General features: G+C 45.8%; 1 protein-coding gene across 1 annotated transcript in view; it reads left to right on the forward strand.

The window, feature by feature from the left end:
• IFFO2 (intermediate filament family orphan 2) overlaps nt 1-16,301 on the forward strand; it is a 37,585-nt gene extending 21,284 nt beyond the window's left edge. Inside the window, 8 exon segments of the mRNA XM_050322338.1 lie at nt 4,264-4,324; nt 4,909-5,004; nt 7,504-7,644; nt 9,294-9,436; nt 12,010-12,130; nt 14,554-14,643; nt 15,264-15,394; nt 16,097-16,301. Of these exon segments, the coding sequence (XP_050178295.1) occupies nt 4,264-4,324; nt 4,909-5,004; nt 7,504-7,644; nt 9,294-9,436; nt 12,010-12,130; nt 14,554-14,643; nt 15,264-15,394; nt 16,097-16,202 (889 nt within the window). The 3' untranslated portion in view covers nt 16,203-16,301.
• Nucleotides 16,302-17,011: the final 710 nt, after the last annotated feature.

The following is a 17,011-nucleotide window of genomic DNA, read 5'->3' on the forward strand; positions in this document are numbered from 1 at the left end:
TGTTTTGAAGCTTGTTGTGTCAACACAAAACACTCAATTTAATTTCGTGGGCATTGAGGCTTGAACACTTAGAGAAGCTTTTAAGGGACTTACCTGAGATGTCTGCATCTCTTTGCTGGATGCTGCAGAGGACGGGGGTATTGGGGAGCTGGGGGGTATCGGGGTTGCTACTCTTCCCATCCCAAAGGAAGCACAAGTTTGTGGTGTGACTCAGCTTTACAAGAGCACTGCTCTGAGCAGCGTTAATCCTGGCTGACTACTCGAGTGTTTTGTTTGCCCAACATCCTTCCCGTTAAAGGCAGCCGGCATCCTTTGTTCTGCAGGACAGGACTGCAGCAGGAGTTGGGATTCTGAAGGGATGACAGAATGCCACCGGAATGTGATGTGTCACATCTGCTAAAAAGGCTCCAAAAATCCAAACTAGCCCTTTTTTTCAGGGGTGGCTGGAGATAAAACATCCTTAGGAGGTGCTAAAGGAGTAAAAGCCTGGCTAAGTTTGAAATTCATGTTGCTGATCTTTTTTTTTTCAGAAGAAATAACTGCAAAGATAATAAGAAGTCCCCAAAGTCTGGTAGGTTTGGATGGCAGCATTTCTGAGTTAGAAAAAGTATTTTTGGATGCAGCTGGAAATCATTGCAATTGCTGCATCTGAGCCAAGAAATAAGTGTATTTGGGAGCAGCTGGAGCAGCTGGGAGTTAATATCCTGCTGCAAGCATGGGAAGACTGCTGGTTTTCCAGCCATTTCCCTCTTGGGTATTACAGTCCTCATCAGACAACCACAGAGTCATGGAATATCCTGAGCTGGAAGGGACCCCCAAGGATCATCCAGCCCAACCTCTGACCCTGCACAGACACCCCAACAATCCCTCCATGTCCCTCAGAGCGTTGTCCAAACCCTCCTGGAGCTCTGGCAGCCTTGGGGCTGTGCCCACTGCCCTGGGGAGCCTGTTCAGTGCCAACCACCCTCTGGGGGAAGAGCCTTTCCCTGAGATCCAGCCTGAGCCTGCCCTGACACAGCTCCAGCCATTCCCTGGGGGCTGCCACAGAGAGCAGAGATCAGTCCCTGATCATGCCCTTTTTGCTGTTGTTATCCAGCTCTGCAGTTACCTGGCTGCTGCAGAGCTAATTATTCAGGTGGTGCTTCCCTATTCCTTGGGATGAAGGGAGCACCAGGAGCTGCTGGTCCCCTTCATGGACATTTCAGGCTGCACCAGGTGTTTGCCAAGGAGCAGAGGGCAGAGAGCATCCACAGCCTGCTGGGATTAAGACTTGTGGAATAATAACTGAAGAGAAAAGTATTGACTGATATGAATGACTGGGAGAATAATTTAGTGTGTTGAATAATAAAGACATCAGAGCCATAATTAGCATCCTCTCAGTGGATGCTGCTGGATTTTTGGAATGTGCAGCAGCACAGCTGCCAAGGTCCCTTTAAAGTCTGGTGTGTTCCAGCAAATACAGGATGATCACAGGAATGAGCAATCTTCCTATTGTCTCACTTCCTTGGAAGTTTAAATGGAGAATTAATCCTCTGCTCCATTGTCATCCTCTGCCTTCCTGCCCAGTCTCCTTCCTCTCCTCCCTACAAATAGTCTCACGAGGTTTAAGTGTGAGGAGAAAGTAAGATTGGCGTTTTTAGCTGTTAAATGAGGTTAATCAGCTTGGTGGTGGGTGGAAGAAATATGCTCTGGGGTTAAGAATGTGATATTAATGGTTAGCAGGACCCTTTTTATCAATCCAGTGAAAACTTCCTTCTCTTAGGCAGGAACTTTCTGGTTAAAAATGATCTGATTGTTTTATTGTCCCTACAATAAGAGAAACACAGGAATTGTGGGAGGGTGTCTAGAAGGTGCCATCCTTTCCCTCTTCTCTTGAAGAAGCTGTTTTGAGTTTGACAGAGGGGGATTAGGGCTGTAAATCCCTGCTCTGCAAAATGCACTTTAACTGGCACAAAGCAAAGCCGTGGAACTCCTGGAATTTCTGCAGGATGGGGAAGGTTGGTCTGAGCAGACTTGGAGCTGTGTAATCTTGGCAGCTGCCTGGAGTGGCTGAACTGGGGAGGAATGCTAATCCTTTCTCCTGACTTTTGGCATTGTCAGGAAAAATATGCAGATGACGTTTTCCCAAAATACCTCACTCTGCAGAATGCACGGGGTGAGGGTGCAGTAATACAGCAGGATAACCTGGATGCAGCCAGGCTCCCTCAGTCCAACAGCTCAAACCTTGAGAAGCAGCGTATCCATTTTTGCAGTATCTGCTTGACTCCCATCCATAGCTGGCAGCAGGAGCAGGGGGAATGATTCTCCTGTAACAGAAGGAGATCTCAGAATCCTATAGATTGACAGTATAATTGCCTGCTTTAATTAACTTCACCTTCTTGCCTTCGATATTAAAATCTGAAAAGCAAAGTTATTATTTTTATAGGAATATACATGTAATTAAAACATGTAAAAAAAACCAAACAGGGTACGGAAATCCGAGCCCAAACATTTGATGACAAATGCAAATTTCAGCATAAATATTTTACTGTGCTTGGCAGCGAACCAGTGCTGGTAAAAAGATGCACAACAAATCTTCCTGCATAAGTCCAATTTACACATGCTGTTGTGTGGGATATTCCTGCCCCACAATGGCAGGGAAGAGTGGATGAAGTGTCAGCTTGGAGCTTCAGGCAAGTGTGACCTGTTCAGGTGCCTCTGGCTCCTGGAGACAAACTGCAATAGCACCTGCCTGCCTAAAACCTTTCCTGCCCAAAATGTCCACCCTGGCTTCCATTCCAGGTGGGATTAAAGCTGCCCTTTGGAGGCAGAGCTGTATCCAGTAGCACAGGGATGGTGTGTGCATCAATCAGCCTCCTCAGGGACATCCTGCAATCCAGCCATGCCAGGTTGCTGTGGAAAACAGGATGAATCCGTGCATTTTGGCACATTTAACCCCGTATTTTCCAGAATGCTTCGATTTAATGGATTTCTGGCCTCACAGTTTGCCATTTTCAGTTAAACTCTGACAAGTGTTGAAGTGGCAGCAGAAAGTATTGTGGTGGCACTTGGGGAGTGTTCACAGGGTCGTTTTTAATCATGTGGTAAGCAAAGTTTCTTTTCCAGGTGTGTAATTCCTGTTGTTATAATAGACCAGGCGAGTCTGGTGTGGCACTACTGCCCATTCCAAAAGAGAGCAAACATTTTGCTTTCTCTCTCCCTCCCCAACTCAACCACATCCCTGAGTATGAATATGTATTGCCATGTCTTCAAGACTCCCAGCTTTTGCATTTGTGTTGTTAGGTACTGGTTTTTGCTCTTTAGAGGGTTTCAGTGCTTAAAAAGGGGAACTTTTTTTTATTTTTGGCACTTAATCCAATTATTGTAGAATCTTAGAATGGTTTGAGGGAAAGGTAAGAGACCTTAAAATCATCTCATTTCACCCCACTGCTGTGGGCAGGGACACCTTCCACAGACCAGCCTGCTCAGAGCCCCAGTAAGGAACTCAGACATGATGATGTTTGTAGTGTGAGGTTTAATTAAACAGTTTGTAGCTCTGATTGCTTTTCTTGCACTCCAGCCCTGCCCCAGCAGCAGTGTGTGGACCCTGCCCTCAGGGAACTTGTCTGAGTGCTCTCCTGGCAATGTAGTGCTGGGAAGTGGCTGGAGCTTGGATATTATTGAGGATTTTGATACAGAAGGCAAATGAATGTGTGAATGGATGGGACAAACTGGTAAATATTAATTCACATAACTTAACCTTGAACTGATTCTTTGTGCACTGAAAATTTCCCACCTCATTTGCCACTAAACCCAAAACTTAAAATGGGGAAATTCAGGTTACAGATGAGGAAGAAATCTTTCCCTGAGGGTGGGCAGGCCCTGGCACAGGGTGCCCAGAGAAGCTGTGGCTGCCCCAGCCCTGGAAGTGTCCCAGGCCAGGTTGGACGGGGCTTGGAGCACCCTGGGCTGGTGGAAGGTGTCCCTGCCCGTGGCAAGGGGTGGAATGGGATGGGCTTTAAGGTCCCTTCCAACCCAAACCAGTCTGGGATTCACCATATTGTGTAGGAGATCAGGAGGAATGCTGATCCCAGTGGAAGTGGAATTAGCTCTTATTCTCTCACAGACTCAGTGTTCCTTGTTTGAGGGGGAACAAGTGGGGGAGACCATCTGCTCCACATTTCAAAGAACTGTCATCGTCCTCCGGCTCTCAGACTTGAGATTTTGAGGGGGAAAATACTTTTCTGTATAATTAACACTTTGCCTGCAAATCTTGTCTTTCAGGTGGGAAGAGGAACTGACAAGAAGGATGAGTCTGGAATCTATGGTAGAAACCTTGCGAGAGGTGAGGTTTGAGCAGTTTGTACTGAAAAGCTTTTCCACACATTTTATCATGCTGGTCATCATTTACATTTGTGTTTTCATTAAAAATCTGACTTCTAGCCAGAGTGGCTAGGTGTGCTGCTCTAGGTGACAGTGGTAAAGATGGGAAACTGGAGCAGGGAGGTGCTGAAGTTGGTGACAAAGTGGATGGAGGGGGTGGTGATGTGCCTTATCAGCCTGCTTGGGTTTAGTGAGGAGCTTTCACCTTCGGTCTATGTTGCAGCCAGGCCTTCCTTATTCGCTTTTCTCAGTTGCCACCTGCTTCTTACTTTTCTAAATTGATACCTGCTTCTTTTAAAACATGCTTAGTTATAATTATGTCATTAGTATAGGCTGTTTCTTTCATGGCTCATCCCCCTCTTTTTTTACTCCTGATTATAGTGTTGGACCTCTAATCCAGGTGTATTGAGTTTGGGTTGTTCCAGTTGGTCCATCAAGTCTAATTTTCTATGAAGAGTTTTCAGGGGAGCTGAGTTTTAATTGGTGGTGTATTTTGGACACAGTAAGCTGAGCTGGGCTCTCACCGCTCTGTGCTTTCTCTTGCAGGAGGCCCAGGAAGCAGAAGCTCTCCAGGAGGAGCTGAATGAAAAGATTGAGAGGCTGAAAGCAGAACTTGTGGTCTTTAAGGGTCTGATGAGTGATGTAAGTACTGAGTGGCCCCTCCCACTGCCTTTGTGAGTGTGTATGTCATGCCAATGGCTTCATTCATGGAAAGGTGATTAGTGAGTGCTGCTGTGTAATTAGTGTGATGCTGCCTCTGATCTAATGCATCAGACAGATCTCCCTCCCCTGCTTCCTGTCTGGTCTGTGTAGAGATGCATTAACTTGCTGCTTAGCCCATAACCCAGACTCTTCCCTCCCTTCCCGTTCCCCACAGTGCCAGCATTCAGAGCTGCAGCCCTGGAAAAAAGGGTTGGAGAACTCCCAGGTCAGGACAAAGGGGTCAGCACTGTGCAGCTCCATGTGCTGCTGACACGGGGACTTGGGTTTGAGTTATCCAAGAAAATCCTGTTCCTACAGGAATACACTCTATAGAATCATGGGTTGGGTTGGAAGGGACCTTAAAGCCCATCCCATTCCACCCCTGCCATGGGCAGGGGCACATTCCACCAGCCCAGGGTGCTCCAAGCCCCATCCAGCCTGGCCTTGGACACTCCCAGGGCTGGCGCAGCCACAGCTTCTCTGGGCACCCTGTGCCAGGGCCTGCCCACCCTCCCAGCCAGGAATTTGTGTTTCCCACCTGCTTTAATGAAAGCTCTGAGGAGAAGAATCCAATATCCCTGGATCAGGTATGGGCTTTGTTTCCAGTGCTACTTCAACCTAATGGTTTAAGAAAAAGAGAAAAAGACTGATTTTCAGAGGAATTGCCTCATGTCTCACTGACCCCACTTCAAAGTCAGAGGATCTTTTAGGCTGTGACTGAATAATTTTCTGACGTTTAGGCCTAGTGAAAGCATGTACTCATGCAGGTATCTAGAGAGATAAACAGCTGAACATTAAGGTGCCTTTCCCTGGAAGTCTAAAGTAGTGCTGGTGCCAGCTGTCTAACGAATAAATCCTATTGTGCTTATTTATTCTGTAATTTTGCGTCCAACTGCCTTTATATAAAGCTGCAGAACCTGCTCCCAGTGTCAAATACATTCTCCCTGGGCCACTAGATGTGTTTATGTGAAATCCAGCAATTAGCTGGCTCTTCTTTTGGTGTTTAATCGAGGATGGCTGTGCTTGGCTGGAGGGTGTGAAAGGGAGAAACTGGTTGGGGCTCCATCCCTGGGAGGACTTTTTGCACTGAGGAACAAATGGTGCTCTGTGTGTACAAAAAAGGTGGTGGTGAAGGCAAACATCCTCTTCAGCTGGAGGGAAACTGTCCTTTGGGCTTTGCAAACTCTTAAGGAAGATAAAAATCCCAGGGAAAGCAGTGCAGATGCTTGCTTTGAATCTCACTGGGTAAATATTTGGAGCAGAGAAATGCAGAAGGTTGGCACGTGGCTCTTGCTTTCCTGTGGATAAATCACTGGTACCTGTTCAGTGGATAAGATTGTTTTGAGTGTGTCAATGTTTAGAGATTTCTTTTCCTCAGTGTGTTCTGGAAAATAAAAATCTCTAATTCTAAAGGTGGTTGATGGGCTGGAGAAGACTGACTAATAATTCAATAAAAGAAGGAGGAGAAAATCAAACCAAACCAACAAAACCCCCAAAGCTTTCCTCTTGGAAAGGGGATTTGGTATTTAAAGAGTTTTCCCTGCTTTTCTGGTCCAAGTGGAAGCTTTGCCTGGCCATTGAAGTGGGACTTTCTAACAGAGTAAGTCTCAACTAGGCTGGAAAATTTGGGTTTTGGGGTTTTTGAATGTTTCTTTCTAAGGAGCCAGATTACTGTCTGAGTGGGAGTATCTCTTACAAATTGTGTTTGTAACTACCCAGAGTGAAGCAGGGCAATATTTAACTTTTGCCAGGCTGGAGGGCAGGTTAATGCCAGAGAGGAAGGAGTGTTTTCCGTGTCACAGGCTCTCATGGATCTCTTCAGATCCAGCCTTGATTTGATGATTCCATGGTATGTGTGAAGTTTCTTCACGCTGAATATGATTTAAGAGCAGCTTCTCTGTGCAGCACAATTTTTCTGTTTGAAAGAGAGGAAGCTTTGCATCCTCACCAGGCTTTAGATTTCATTCTCTTCTGCACGTGCTACACAGGGGTTTTCTCTGCTTTTAAAATGTTATTTATAGAATCACAGAATGGTGTGGGTTGGAAAGGACCTTCAAGACCATCATGTCCACCCATCTGCCACGGGCAGGGACACCTTCCACCAGCCCAGGTTGCTCCGACCTGGCCTTGGACACTTCCAGGGCTGGGGCAGCCACAGCTTCTGTGGGCAACCTGTTCCATTTTTCCAACCTGTTACTGACCCATTATAGTTCCCTGTTGCCTCATTAGCAGTTTTTTTGGGGTGGGTATAGGTTTTTTTGGTGGTAGATCCCTCTGAGGAATTAGAATCAGGCATGAATGTTGATTGTCAGCTGTCAAGCCCATGAGGTTGTCCGTGTTAAGAGCGGTATGGCCTGGGGTTAGAGAGATACTGAGGGGTATCTCTTCTTTCCTGAACTGTATAATAATAGAGGATAATCACTGCTGTCCTTCCTGCAGCCCATGACAGACCTGGACACAAAGATCCAAGAAAAGGCCATGAAGGTGGACATGGACATCTGCCGCCGAATCGATATCACGGCCAAGCTGTGCGATGTCGCACAGCAGCGCAACTCAGAAGACGTTTCCAAGATATTCCAGGTGATTAGGCCATGAATTTTCCACAGGGCAGGACAAGAGGGAGCCAGTGTTGAGGAGTGTGGTCCAGGTCATTTGCCTTTCCTGAAATTTTTCTCTGTGGACGTATTTTCCTCTCTGGGTCTGGCAGTGTAGCTCTCCTGCTGTAGCACTGAGAGCACAAAATGGAGAGAGTATAAAGAAGTCTCAGGATGACCTTTAAGACATGCTGTCAGTCTGATGTTAGTCTGCAATGAATGCAGGGCAAGAAAAAAAAAGCAGCCTTACAGGGTTTAGGCTTGTATAAATTACTCCCTCACATTTGTTCCCTTCGCAAGTGAGAGGTTTGAAGCTTGTAGAACTGTCATCTGAATGTTCTTATTTCTGGCTCGAGCTCCGTGGCCAGAAATAACATTTCTCTGGCTGCTCTGTAAGACAGAAGCTCCAGTTGCTTTCCTTGAGCTACTGGGGCTCCTTGGTGCTGGAAGGAAAGTAATTTAATTTGCTCCAAAAGCTGTGGCAGCTCTACCTGGAGCAAACTCCCAATGCAGTTGGTTTTCTGTCCCAACTGCAGTTTCAGTTGTGGTTAATCCACCTTCCTTCTGCTTCCATCTGAAAGTGTCTCATTCAGTCTTTCAATCAATCTGATGCTTTCCTCTGTATAGCAATGCCACAATGTGCTAAATGCCATCCAAACCCACTGTAAAAGATCCTTGTGGTCTCTACTAATGAAGCTGCCTAAATGTTTGATGATTTTTTTTCCCTTATGTACCCCAAAAGACTCAAATCTTATGGAAGACAAGTATTTTTACGGCATGTTGAGCCACTGCATTGTGGTTCCTTCTTGTCTCTGGAATTGCCGAGTCTTTCTGCTCCAGGGTTCCTGCAGGACACACTTTTGGTCAGGCATGCAGGGGTTAAAGTGATCAGGAGAACAATACCCTGAAGAGCAAAGCCAATAAGGGATGGTTTATATGCCAATTAAAGGAAAAACTGCAGTAGGTTGGGAGTGTAGTGTGTGTTTGTGACTCTGTGGCACGAGCTGGGAATGTCCTGTGTGTTCACAGCCCTCAGATCCTCTGTGCCCCTTGCAGGGGTATCCCTTGAGTTCTCTGAACCTCATTTCTTTGGGGCTGTCCAGGCATTTTCCTGACTGAATCAACCCTCCTTCTGTCAGCCTGAAGATTCTCAGCCTGCTTCTGCTGATGGGGTGGGGATGACCCTGAACTAAAGGCTCTCTGGAAAGGTTTCCTGTCTGTTCCTTCCTGGTGGTTCAACGCTGGAGGCAACAGCCTGTGGTGGTGGCAGGAGAGGGAGAGTTCTGTCACTGCTCTCTGCCTGGGCACTGCTGCCAGCTTTTGCTTGTTCCTGTGTCGTTCCAACCTCTGCATGTCCTCTGGTAGATCCCAGATGAGCAGATGAACATCTGTAGAGCCCTGGCAGCCTGCAGCTTGCTTTGCTCTGTTCTGAACTGCTTCCCCGTGCTCTGTGTTCACCTCTCATGGCAGACGCAATTCCTGTCGCAAATCCAGGCGATCGATCCCCGAATTGCTGGGGAACTGATGAACAGTTATATCCACTCAGTCCTGATGCCTCTCCTTTACTTCCACGCCTGTATTTGCCACACCCTCCTCAAATGAACCTTGTAGTCACTGCTCCTCTCTCCAACTCAGGTGGCTTCCAAGAAGAAGGAGCGCAAGCTGACGTCGGACGATGACCTGTCGGAGCAGGATGGGGACAATGGCAGGTTCTCTGATGACGAGGTCAGCTGTTCCCTCAACATCACAGATGAAATGAAGAGGATGTTTAACCAGCTGTGAGTATCCTGGGGAAAACTCCTTCTCAAATGCAGGCTTGGCCCCAGAACACCTGAGCTGCCACCATGGTGCGGGCCTGGAGCTTTTCTGGGAGTTCAAATAAAATTAACTGATCTTTGTTCCTCCCTTAAATAGGGGGAATGCAGAGAATATAAAAAATACAGGCAACTAGTTTTGCTACTACATGTTGCTATAACGGCAGCAAAAGGAAAAACATGAAACAAAAAAGGGTAAACCCCAGAAGTTTATTCTGCATGTTTGGCTGAATATTTGGTTTCTGAAGGTTTGGAAAGAAACTTGCTGCTCTTTGGCAGTTCAGTTTGAACTGCAAGCTCAGTTTGAAATGGATACAAACTTCTCCAGTACTTTGGATGGTTTTTCAGTTGTGCTGCGGGCAAGTAGGAGTGGTGGATCTGTCTGGGACATCAGTTCTAGCAGTGGACAACAGTTCATAGATTTCAGGAATGTGGATGGTGTCAGCTGTGCTGCAAAGTCTGCTGTTCTAAACTGGAAGAACTGGAGTTTATTTTGTTTAAAGCTTGGCCCCAAACTGGAGCGTTTGGAAGCTTTTAGCAGCCAAGAAGGGATTCTCTGCATATTGGTGCTACCCTGAGCAGTTCAGGAAGGTGGCTGTTGATGTGCCCTGTGTTCTCCTCTCCCATTCCAAGTAGGATGGAGGTGGCCACAACCTGGTGAGACTTCTGGGGGTCTCTGCTGTTTTCTTTTGGCAGAGAAAAGCCCCAGGAGGCACCATAGGTCTGATTTCCCTGGCATTTGAATGTGGGTCTCTTCTGTCAACTTCTGCAGTGGCTGCAGAGAACTCCCAGTGCTTTCCCGCACAATGTAGGACAGTGTTTAATGTGTAGGAGTGCACAAGGAATGGTCCAAGAAGCATCAGCTCCTCTTATGTTGTCAGACATTACCAAGAGTTCTGTTTTCAGAGGGAGTGTCTCCTCTTTTCTGCCCCAATTCCCTGTGTAGGAGGGCACATTTTTTTGCAGAAGTTGTAGATAATTTCCCTTGTTAGGACTCATTTTACATGTCTTTAGTCCCTCAGTAATAGTCAATGTATTAAACACAGATTTTTAACTTCTCCACTGCTAAATTCAGTGTGACAGCAGGTAGTGAGTGGACTTTTTAGAAAAGCAAGAAGCTAAAATGTACCTGGGTTGGTCATGCATTTTGTTGCTAACCCTGCCCTGTGATATCAGTGCTGCTCATGAAACTCTTGTCTCCTGGTCCTTTATGGCACAAAGTGCTACAGGAATCTTGTGGATATATTTAACTTGGGCTGGTTATTGGGGATGTACATTGCTGAGGAGTCTGGGCTTGGGGTCCTTTTGGAGTAGAAAATAATAGTTTAGAAATAAATGAAGAGTTTGTATCATTAACAGAAACAATGCCACTTGCATTTTATGTGTAAGGAACTTAATCTTCAAGTGTCTAGTAGTAAAAAAGTCAAAATGCAGTGGGTTTTGAGCAGTGTGTGTGTGTGTGAAGTCAGCCTGGGAGCCTCTGTGCTCTCTGAGCAGGACAGATCTGGCAAAAAGAAACTGATTTGAGGAAGCTGAGTGCAAAAGGCACAATCATGAACGTCCAAGTTCGCTGGGAAAATGATTTTTTTTACAGTCATGCTGACTATAGACAGCATTTGCCTATCTCTTGCCAAGCTCTGCAGCCTCCTAAGGACAGTATGGGCTCTGCTGCCTGCCTGAGATGTTATCTGTGTGAAAGGAAGTGAGCTAAAGTAATAAAAATGCATCAGTCTGGGATCAGCAGGCTGGGTCAGGGAGCAGTTTCAGCTTTTTGTCAGGGCTCCTTAGCCAGGACAAGAAGCAGCTACTGGTGTTGTGCTCTGCTGCTGTTCCAGCCCCTCTGAAACTTTCCTTGTTGCACAACAAAGGGTTTTGAGCAAATAACAGTGTGAAAGGTCACTCTTACCACTGTTTGCTCTCAGTCTTAAGTGGCTGTAGTTGTGTCTTCATTGTTCAAGTGAACAAGGAGTGTTAATGCTCACCTGCACGTCACTTTAAGGTTCTTTTTTTTTCATAGTTGTTACTTTTGAAAATGGTGTTTTGCTTTTTATGTTTTGCCTGTGAAAGTGATGTTTTACTTTGGAAAATCACCTCTTTAAGTGCTGCAGGGAAAATGTTGGCTGAACTCCCTCATGAAATCAAATCACAGTGTGTTCTGAGGCCTGTTCCTCGTAAAATTCCTCGTGCTGTGTTTGGGCTCGTTTTCCCATGGATAAAAAGAATAGTTTCAAGCATTTTTGTGGTTTTGCAAACAGGGGAAACTACTGTGTAGCTCCATCTGGAGGTGAGAGCCAGGGCTGTGTGCTCGGAGCAGCAGCACCAAAAAGGATCTTTTATTCCGCTTTGGGGTGGCAAAGAGCCCAGGAAAGAGGGACTTGGACGGTGGCAAAGCCTGTTTGTAAAAGCTGTGAGGATTTTCAGCTGCTGCATTGTCCCCTTCATTCAGCTCTCATAGCCCATTTTTCTAGACAATTAATTAAAGGACTGAGGGAGTGGGGCTGGAGTGCTTTCATTAATGCTGTTTTGTTCTCTGACAGACGGGAGACCTTTGATTTTGATGACGACTGTGATAGTTTAACATGGGAGGAGAACGAGGAAACTCTGCTGCTCTGGGAAGACTTCACCAACTGCAATCCTTCCATCGACCTCCAAGGAGAGGTGAGTTCCTGTTATTTTCTCCAGATATTCTCTGCAGGATCTACCCCTCAGCTGCTGCTTTAGCCATTTGAGCCTGTGGGTATTTCACTGGTGACCTGTTTGCCACACAAACTTGCTTTGTTTTAAAATCCTCTCAGTGCTTTCTCTCCGTGGTTGATTTTTCAGTCTGTGTAATCAGTTTATTTGCCAAATTTCATTTCTTTGGCTCCTTCAAACTGAGTATTTGAAGGTACTGTCGAAGCGAGTGCCAAAAGATCTGAGTGTGTGGCTGTTCCAGGAGATGAGGGAGTCTGTCACCCTGAGCAGTCCATCCTCTAAAGCTCAGTAATGACAGAGAGTAGGTTTAGGTGGGATATTAGGAAGGAATTCTCCTCTGGGAGGGTGGGCAGGCCCTGGCACAGGTTTCCCAGAGAAGCTGTGGCTGCCCCATCCCTGGGAGTGTCCAAGGCCAGGTTGGATGAGGCTTGTAGCAACCTGAGCTAGTGGAAGTGTCCCTGCCCATGGCAGGGGTGGCACTGGATGGGCTTTAAGGTCCTTTCCAACCCAAATCAGTCTGGGACTCACTGATCTTCCACACAGCATCTCCCCTTCTCTGTACATTATCATTCACACTTTAATTGTCAAAATAATGTGGAATGCAGGGGATGGGATGGCACAGTTGGCCTTGTGGGGAGCAAAACAACCTGGGTGTGGTCTGAGGAAGATGTTAAAGGATGTGTTTCCCACCCCACACAAAGGAGATGTGGTTGCAGGACTGCATAAAGCCCCACGGGTCTTCTGAACCCATGAGTCTTGTGCTTCCCTCTTCCCAGTCAATAGGAATCGGATGGATAATGAACAGCTTGCTTTTAATCCTTGAGATCCCACAGAAAGCCAGCTAATGGCTGTGTGTGCTACTTCATTCAGTGACTCCTGAGCCTTTTTAAACAAGCCTGAAGAGGGGTGGAAATGGCCAGGGAAGGCTGGAATGGGAAGCTGGTATTTCATTATTGAGTAGCACAGCAGTGGGAGGTGAGAAATAATCCTGCTGCCTTCCATCAGCACTGGAGTGTGGAGGTGCTGAGACAGCAGTCTCGGGAATATTGTCTCGTGGTGCCTGCCGGGGTGTGTTAATGTTGCATCTCCCGTTCCTGGAGCGTCGGGTACACTCGGAGACTGCAGAGATTATGGGAAGTGCTGGGGCTGCAGAAAGCAGGGAGAGTGGCAGAGCGATAATGTGGAGCCCTGTGCTGGAATTAGTGACAGGCTGATTTGCATAGACCCCCGTGCGTGTCTAAGCGCAGCTATCACAGGGATAGTGCCGAGCCCGGGCCTTGCGTGCGGAAACTCTAAAGATTTTAAGAGGCTTAAATCCTTCTAAATGAAAATTATACAAGGAAAGGGTAGATTTGGCTTGTAGATGGAAATTCAGAATAAAGACTGCTCCGGCTGTGCCTGGTCTTTAACATGTGCTTTACATGCCTGAATCTTCCTTCCGTGGGCTTTATTCCTTTCAAGTTCTTACAGGCTGCCCTCACCACCTTCTTTCATGACCTTCCTCCTTAAAGCTCCTCTGAATATAAAAGGATCAGTGCAATGATTCTTGTAACTCCAGGCTGGATAGCCTGGTGTTGGTACCAGGAATGATCCCAATAAATCTGTCACAAATGTGGCCAGAGGATGGAAACATAATTAACGCTCACCAGTGCAGTTGCATTAAATGGGTGATAATTTTTTTGTGGAATACAGAGGCAGGTAATAACCTGAAAGAGAGAAAAATGACGTAAATTGTTCTTTTTGTGACAGCACAAAACAGCTCTGTGTGTTCTGTAGTGCAGACTGACAATGACAGAGTCATTGCAAAGCAGTGATGATCCAAGAGCAGGTTTCCTTTGGGACAGCATTTGTTCCTGGGCGTGGTATTTTCCCCAGGAGTGAGCTGGCTTTATCCAGCAGTGCAGGGAGGAATTTCAGTGGGAAGCTGAGCATACCTGTGAGGTGCTGGAGAGTCATAATATATCACTGGAAAATGAGAATTCCAGTGCAAAGCTGTAAGTAGCAATGTGGTCAATGCAAGGAAAAATTTAGTTTCATGACTGGAGAGCAGCTACAGTCTGTTCAAGTGTGATCAGACTGTGAAAAGCTCGGGAAAATCCTTGGGTTTGGTGCTTTGGAATGCATTAGGTACATGGGTTTAATTACTGGAGCCTTGATCAGAGTTTATCTTTGTGTGTCCAAAGCCATAGTCATGGCACAAAAATGTGTTTCCCAGTATTCCAGTTTGAAGAAGCAGAATATTCCTTTCCTGTGTGAAAATGTCTTAAAAAAATCTTTGCATGAAAGAGCATGACCTGCATTTCTAGGTAAGGTTAAATAAAATCTTCAGTCCTGAATTCTTTGTTGTTCCTTTCTGATTCTTTGTGTCCTCCTTTCCCCCCCTGCAGGAAGAAAACCTGGGAAACTTGATCCATGAAACAGAGTCTTTCTTTAAAACAAGAGACAAGGAATACCAAGAAACAATAGGGCAGATAGAGGTAAGGAAGGGGATCATGACAATAGGAATTGTTCCTAATGGATGCAAACATGCCCAGTGTTCTGGTCTGGTGTATCCCAGAGGGAAGGAGGAATGTCTGTATATCTAAGAATGCAAAGGCATTTCCCTCTGACATCCCCTGGGGATTTTCTTTATACCATTATTGCTCCATACTTTAGCCCTGAGCATAAATCTGAGGCTGGTAGAGACAGAACCTTCAGAACAAAGGGAATAAAACACACTATTATTCTTTTTCCCCTCTTTGTCTTGTATAGTCACCCTCAACCTGGAAAATGCTTCACAGGTTGCCAGCTGTAGCTTCTCAAAATCCTTGTGCTGCCTAAAATATGCTTTCATTAATTACCTCATGTTGACAAACGAGATGCCAAGCAGCAGAAAAAAAAACCTGCAGGGCTGTTTAAAAAACAGTGTGGAGCCCTGATTGCACTTCCTGAGCTGAGAATACATTGGCAATAAGGAACAGTGAGATTAAATGTATATTATGGGGTGTTTTGGCCTGGCTTTGAGAGCTGTAGCATCCCCACCAGTATGGAAAAAGGAGTGAAAGTGGGAAGAGCTGCGACTCAGCTTTAGGCTGGTTATTTTCTCTTCCTTTTACAGCTGGAATTGGCCACGGCCAAGAGTGACATGAACCGCCACCTTCACGAATATATGGAAATGTGCAGCATGAAAAGGGGCCTGGATGTGCAAATGGAAACCTGTCGGAGGCTCATCAAAGGCTCAGCTGACAGGTAACATGACATCACCCCTCTGCCTGGGGGGGCTCCAGGAATTTATTTCCCTCTTGTTTCCTGCCAAGTTTAAAGGCAACAGTATCATTTTGTCCCTGTCCTTTGGATAATCTTGTTTTACTCAGGGTCCAGCATCAGCTTTAAAAGGGAGCCTGTAACAGTATGTAGGATCCTACACATTGTACCACCTTTAAGGATTTGGCACCTCTTGGTAAAAACAGGGATCTCTAACTTTTAGTCTTAACATCTTAGATTTAGAACTCATAAAAGCCCAAATTAAATCTTGACTGTGGACTTACATGAAGAACTCAGGTTTTAATCTTCTCATGTGTTAAGAACCTTAGACTATGCGGGATTTTTCTTATCTCTTCCTCACCCCCAGTAGAATAAGATGATAAACTTTCAGTTTTTAAGACTGCACATATTAGAGATGATGAGAGTCTCTGTTAAGAGACTTACTTTCGGTTTCTCCATCAGTAACCCTGTAGCAGCCTTTGTGTTTATTTGTATAGGAGATGGGTGGAGTGGCAACTTGATTTTACTGTTGGTGCTTACTGTAAACCAAATATTTAATGTTAAAAAGTGCTTTTTTAAATAGTTTTGGGAAGTGAAAGTGACTATTTTCTATAAACGTTCTTTTTTCCCCTTCTGTCATTCGTATTTAATTTTTTTGTCTGAACCTTTGTGTGCACTTTTCTGCAGGAATTCTCCATCTCCCAGCTCTGTAGCCAGCAGTGACTCAGGAAACACAGATGAAATTCAGGATGATTTGGACAGAGAGACGGATGTGGAGCCCATGGTCAGCTGATACAAAGTTGGAGCATTTTGGTCGAGGCGAAGATGGAAGAAAAGATTCAAAACCAACACACTGATGGAGGAAAGATGAAAGACTTGCAAGCCCTTGCAAGTCCCTAAGGACTCATTCCTACACGCATCCCCACCCCACCCAAGGATTGGTGCTGTACATTTCTATTGTTCTACAAACCATAAATGCAGAGTCCTGTAAGAGAACACGGTGTTTTAATTGTGCCTTTGCCCCAAGCTGAGCCACTTGGAGCTCCAGTGGAATATTATTAGCAGGTGTTTTTATAAAATACATTATTTAAAAAATACAAAGCTGGAAGCAGCAGAGAATGGTGCTGGAAAGGCTCTGGGTACTTCAAGAAGCTGCTGGTTTTATTGAGCTGCTGCACTGATCGGCAAAAGGAGCACTGGCAAAAAGAGCAGCAAACCCAAGACAATTCTGGTGCAGTCACCAATGTCTGGCACAAAAAAAGGAATTGCCTCCAAATTGAACTAGCATTTAAACATAACAGCGGGTTCAGAGACAGCTCTTAGCAGTTCTGCAAGATTAAAAGGAGTCTCTTCATTCCATCTTTGGGGGTGAAGGAGCCTTTGAGATGTGTCCAGGCTTTCTGCTGGACTCCAGGGCCTGGAGAAACAGATCTCAGCTCGGTGGCAAAGCAGGTGGACAAAGCAGGGGGGTCAGTGGGGGGGGACTATCACTGATAAACTACTATGCAAAAACAAAAAAAAAAAGCTCGCCTTATTTATATGGAATGTTTGGTCCCTGCTGGGCTACAGTTATCTCTTGGGAACAGGAAAGCTAAACACACA

The sequence above is a fragment of the Myiozetetes cayanensis genome, unplaced genomic scaffold (assembly GCF_022539395.1).
Source record: "Myiozetetes cayanensis isolate MyiCay16 unplaced genomic scaffold, myiCay2020 scf28, whole genome shotgun sequence".
Lineage (NCBI taxonomy): Eukaryota > Metazoa > Chordata > Aves > Passeriformes > Tyrannidae > Myiozetetes > Myiozetetes cayanensis.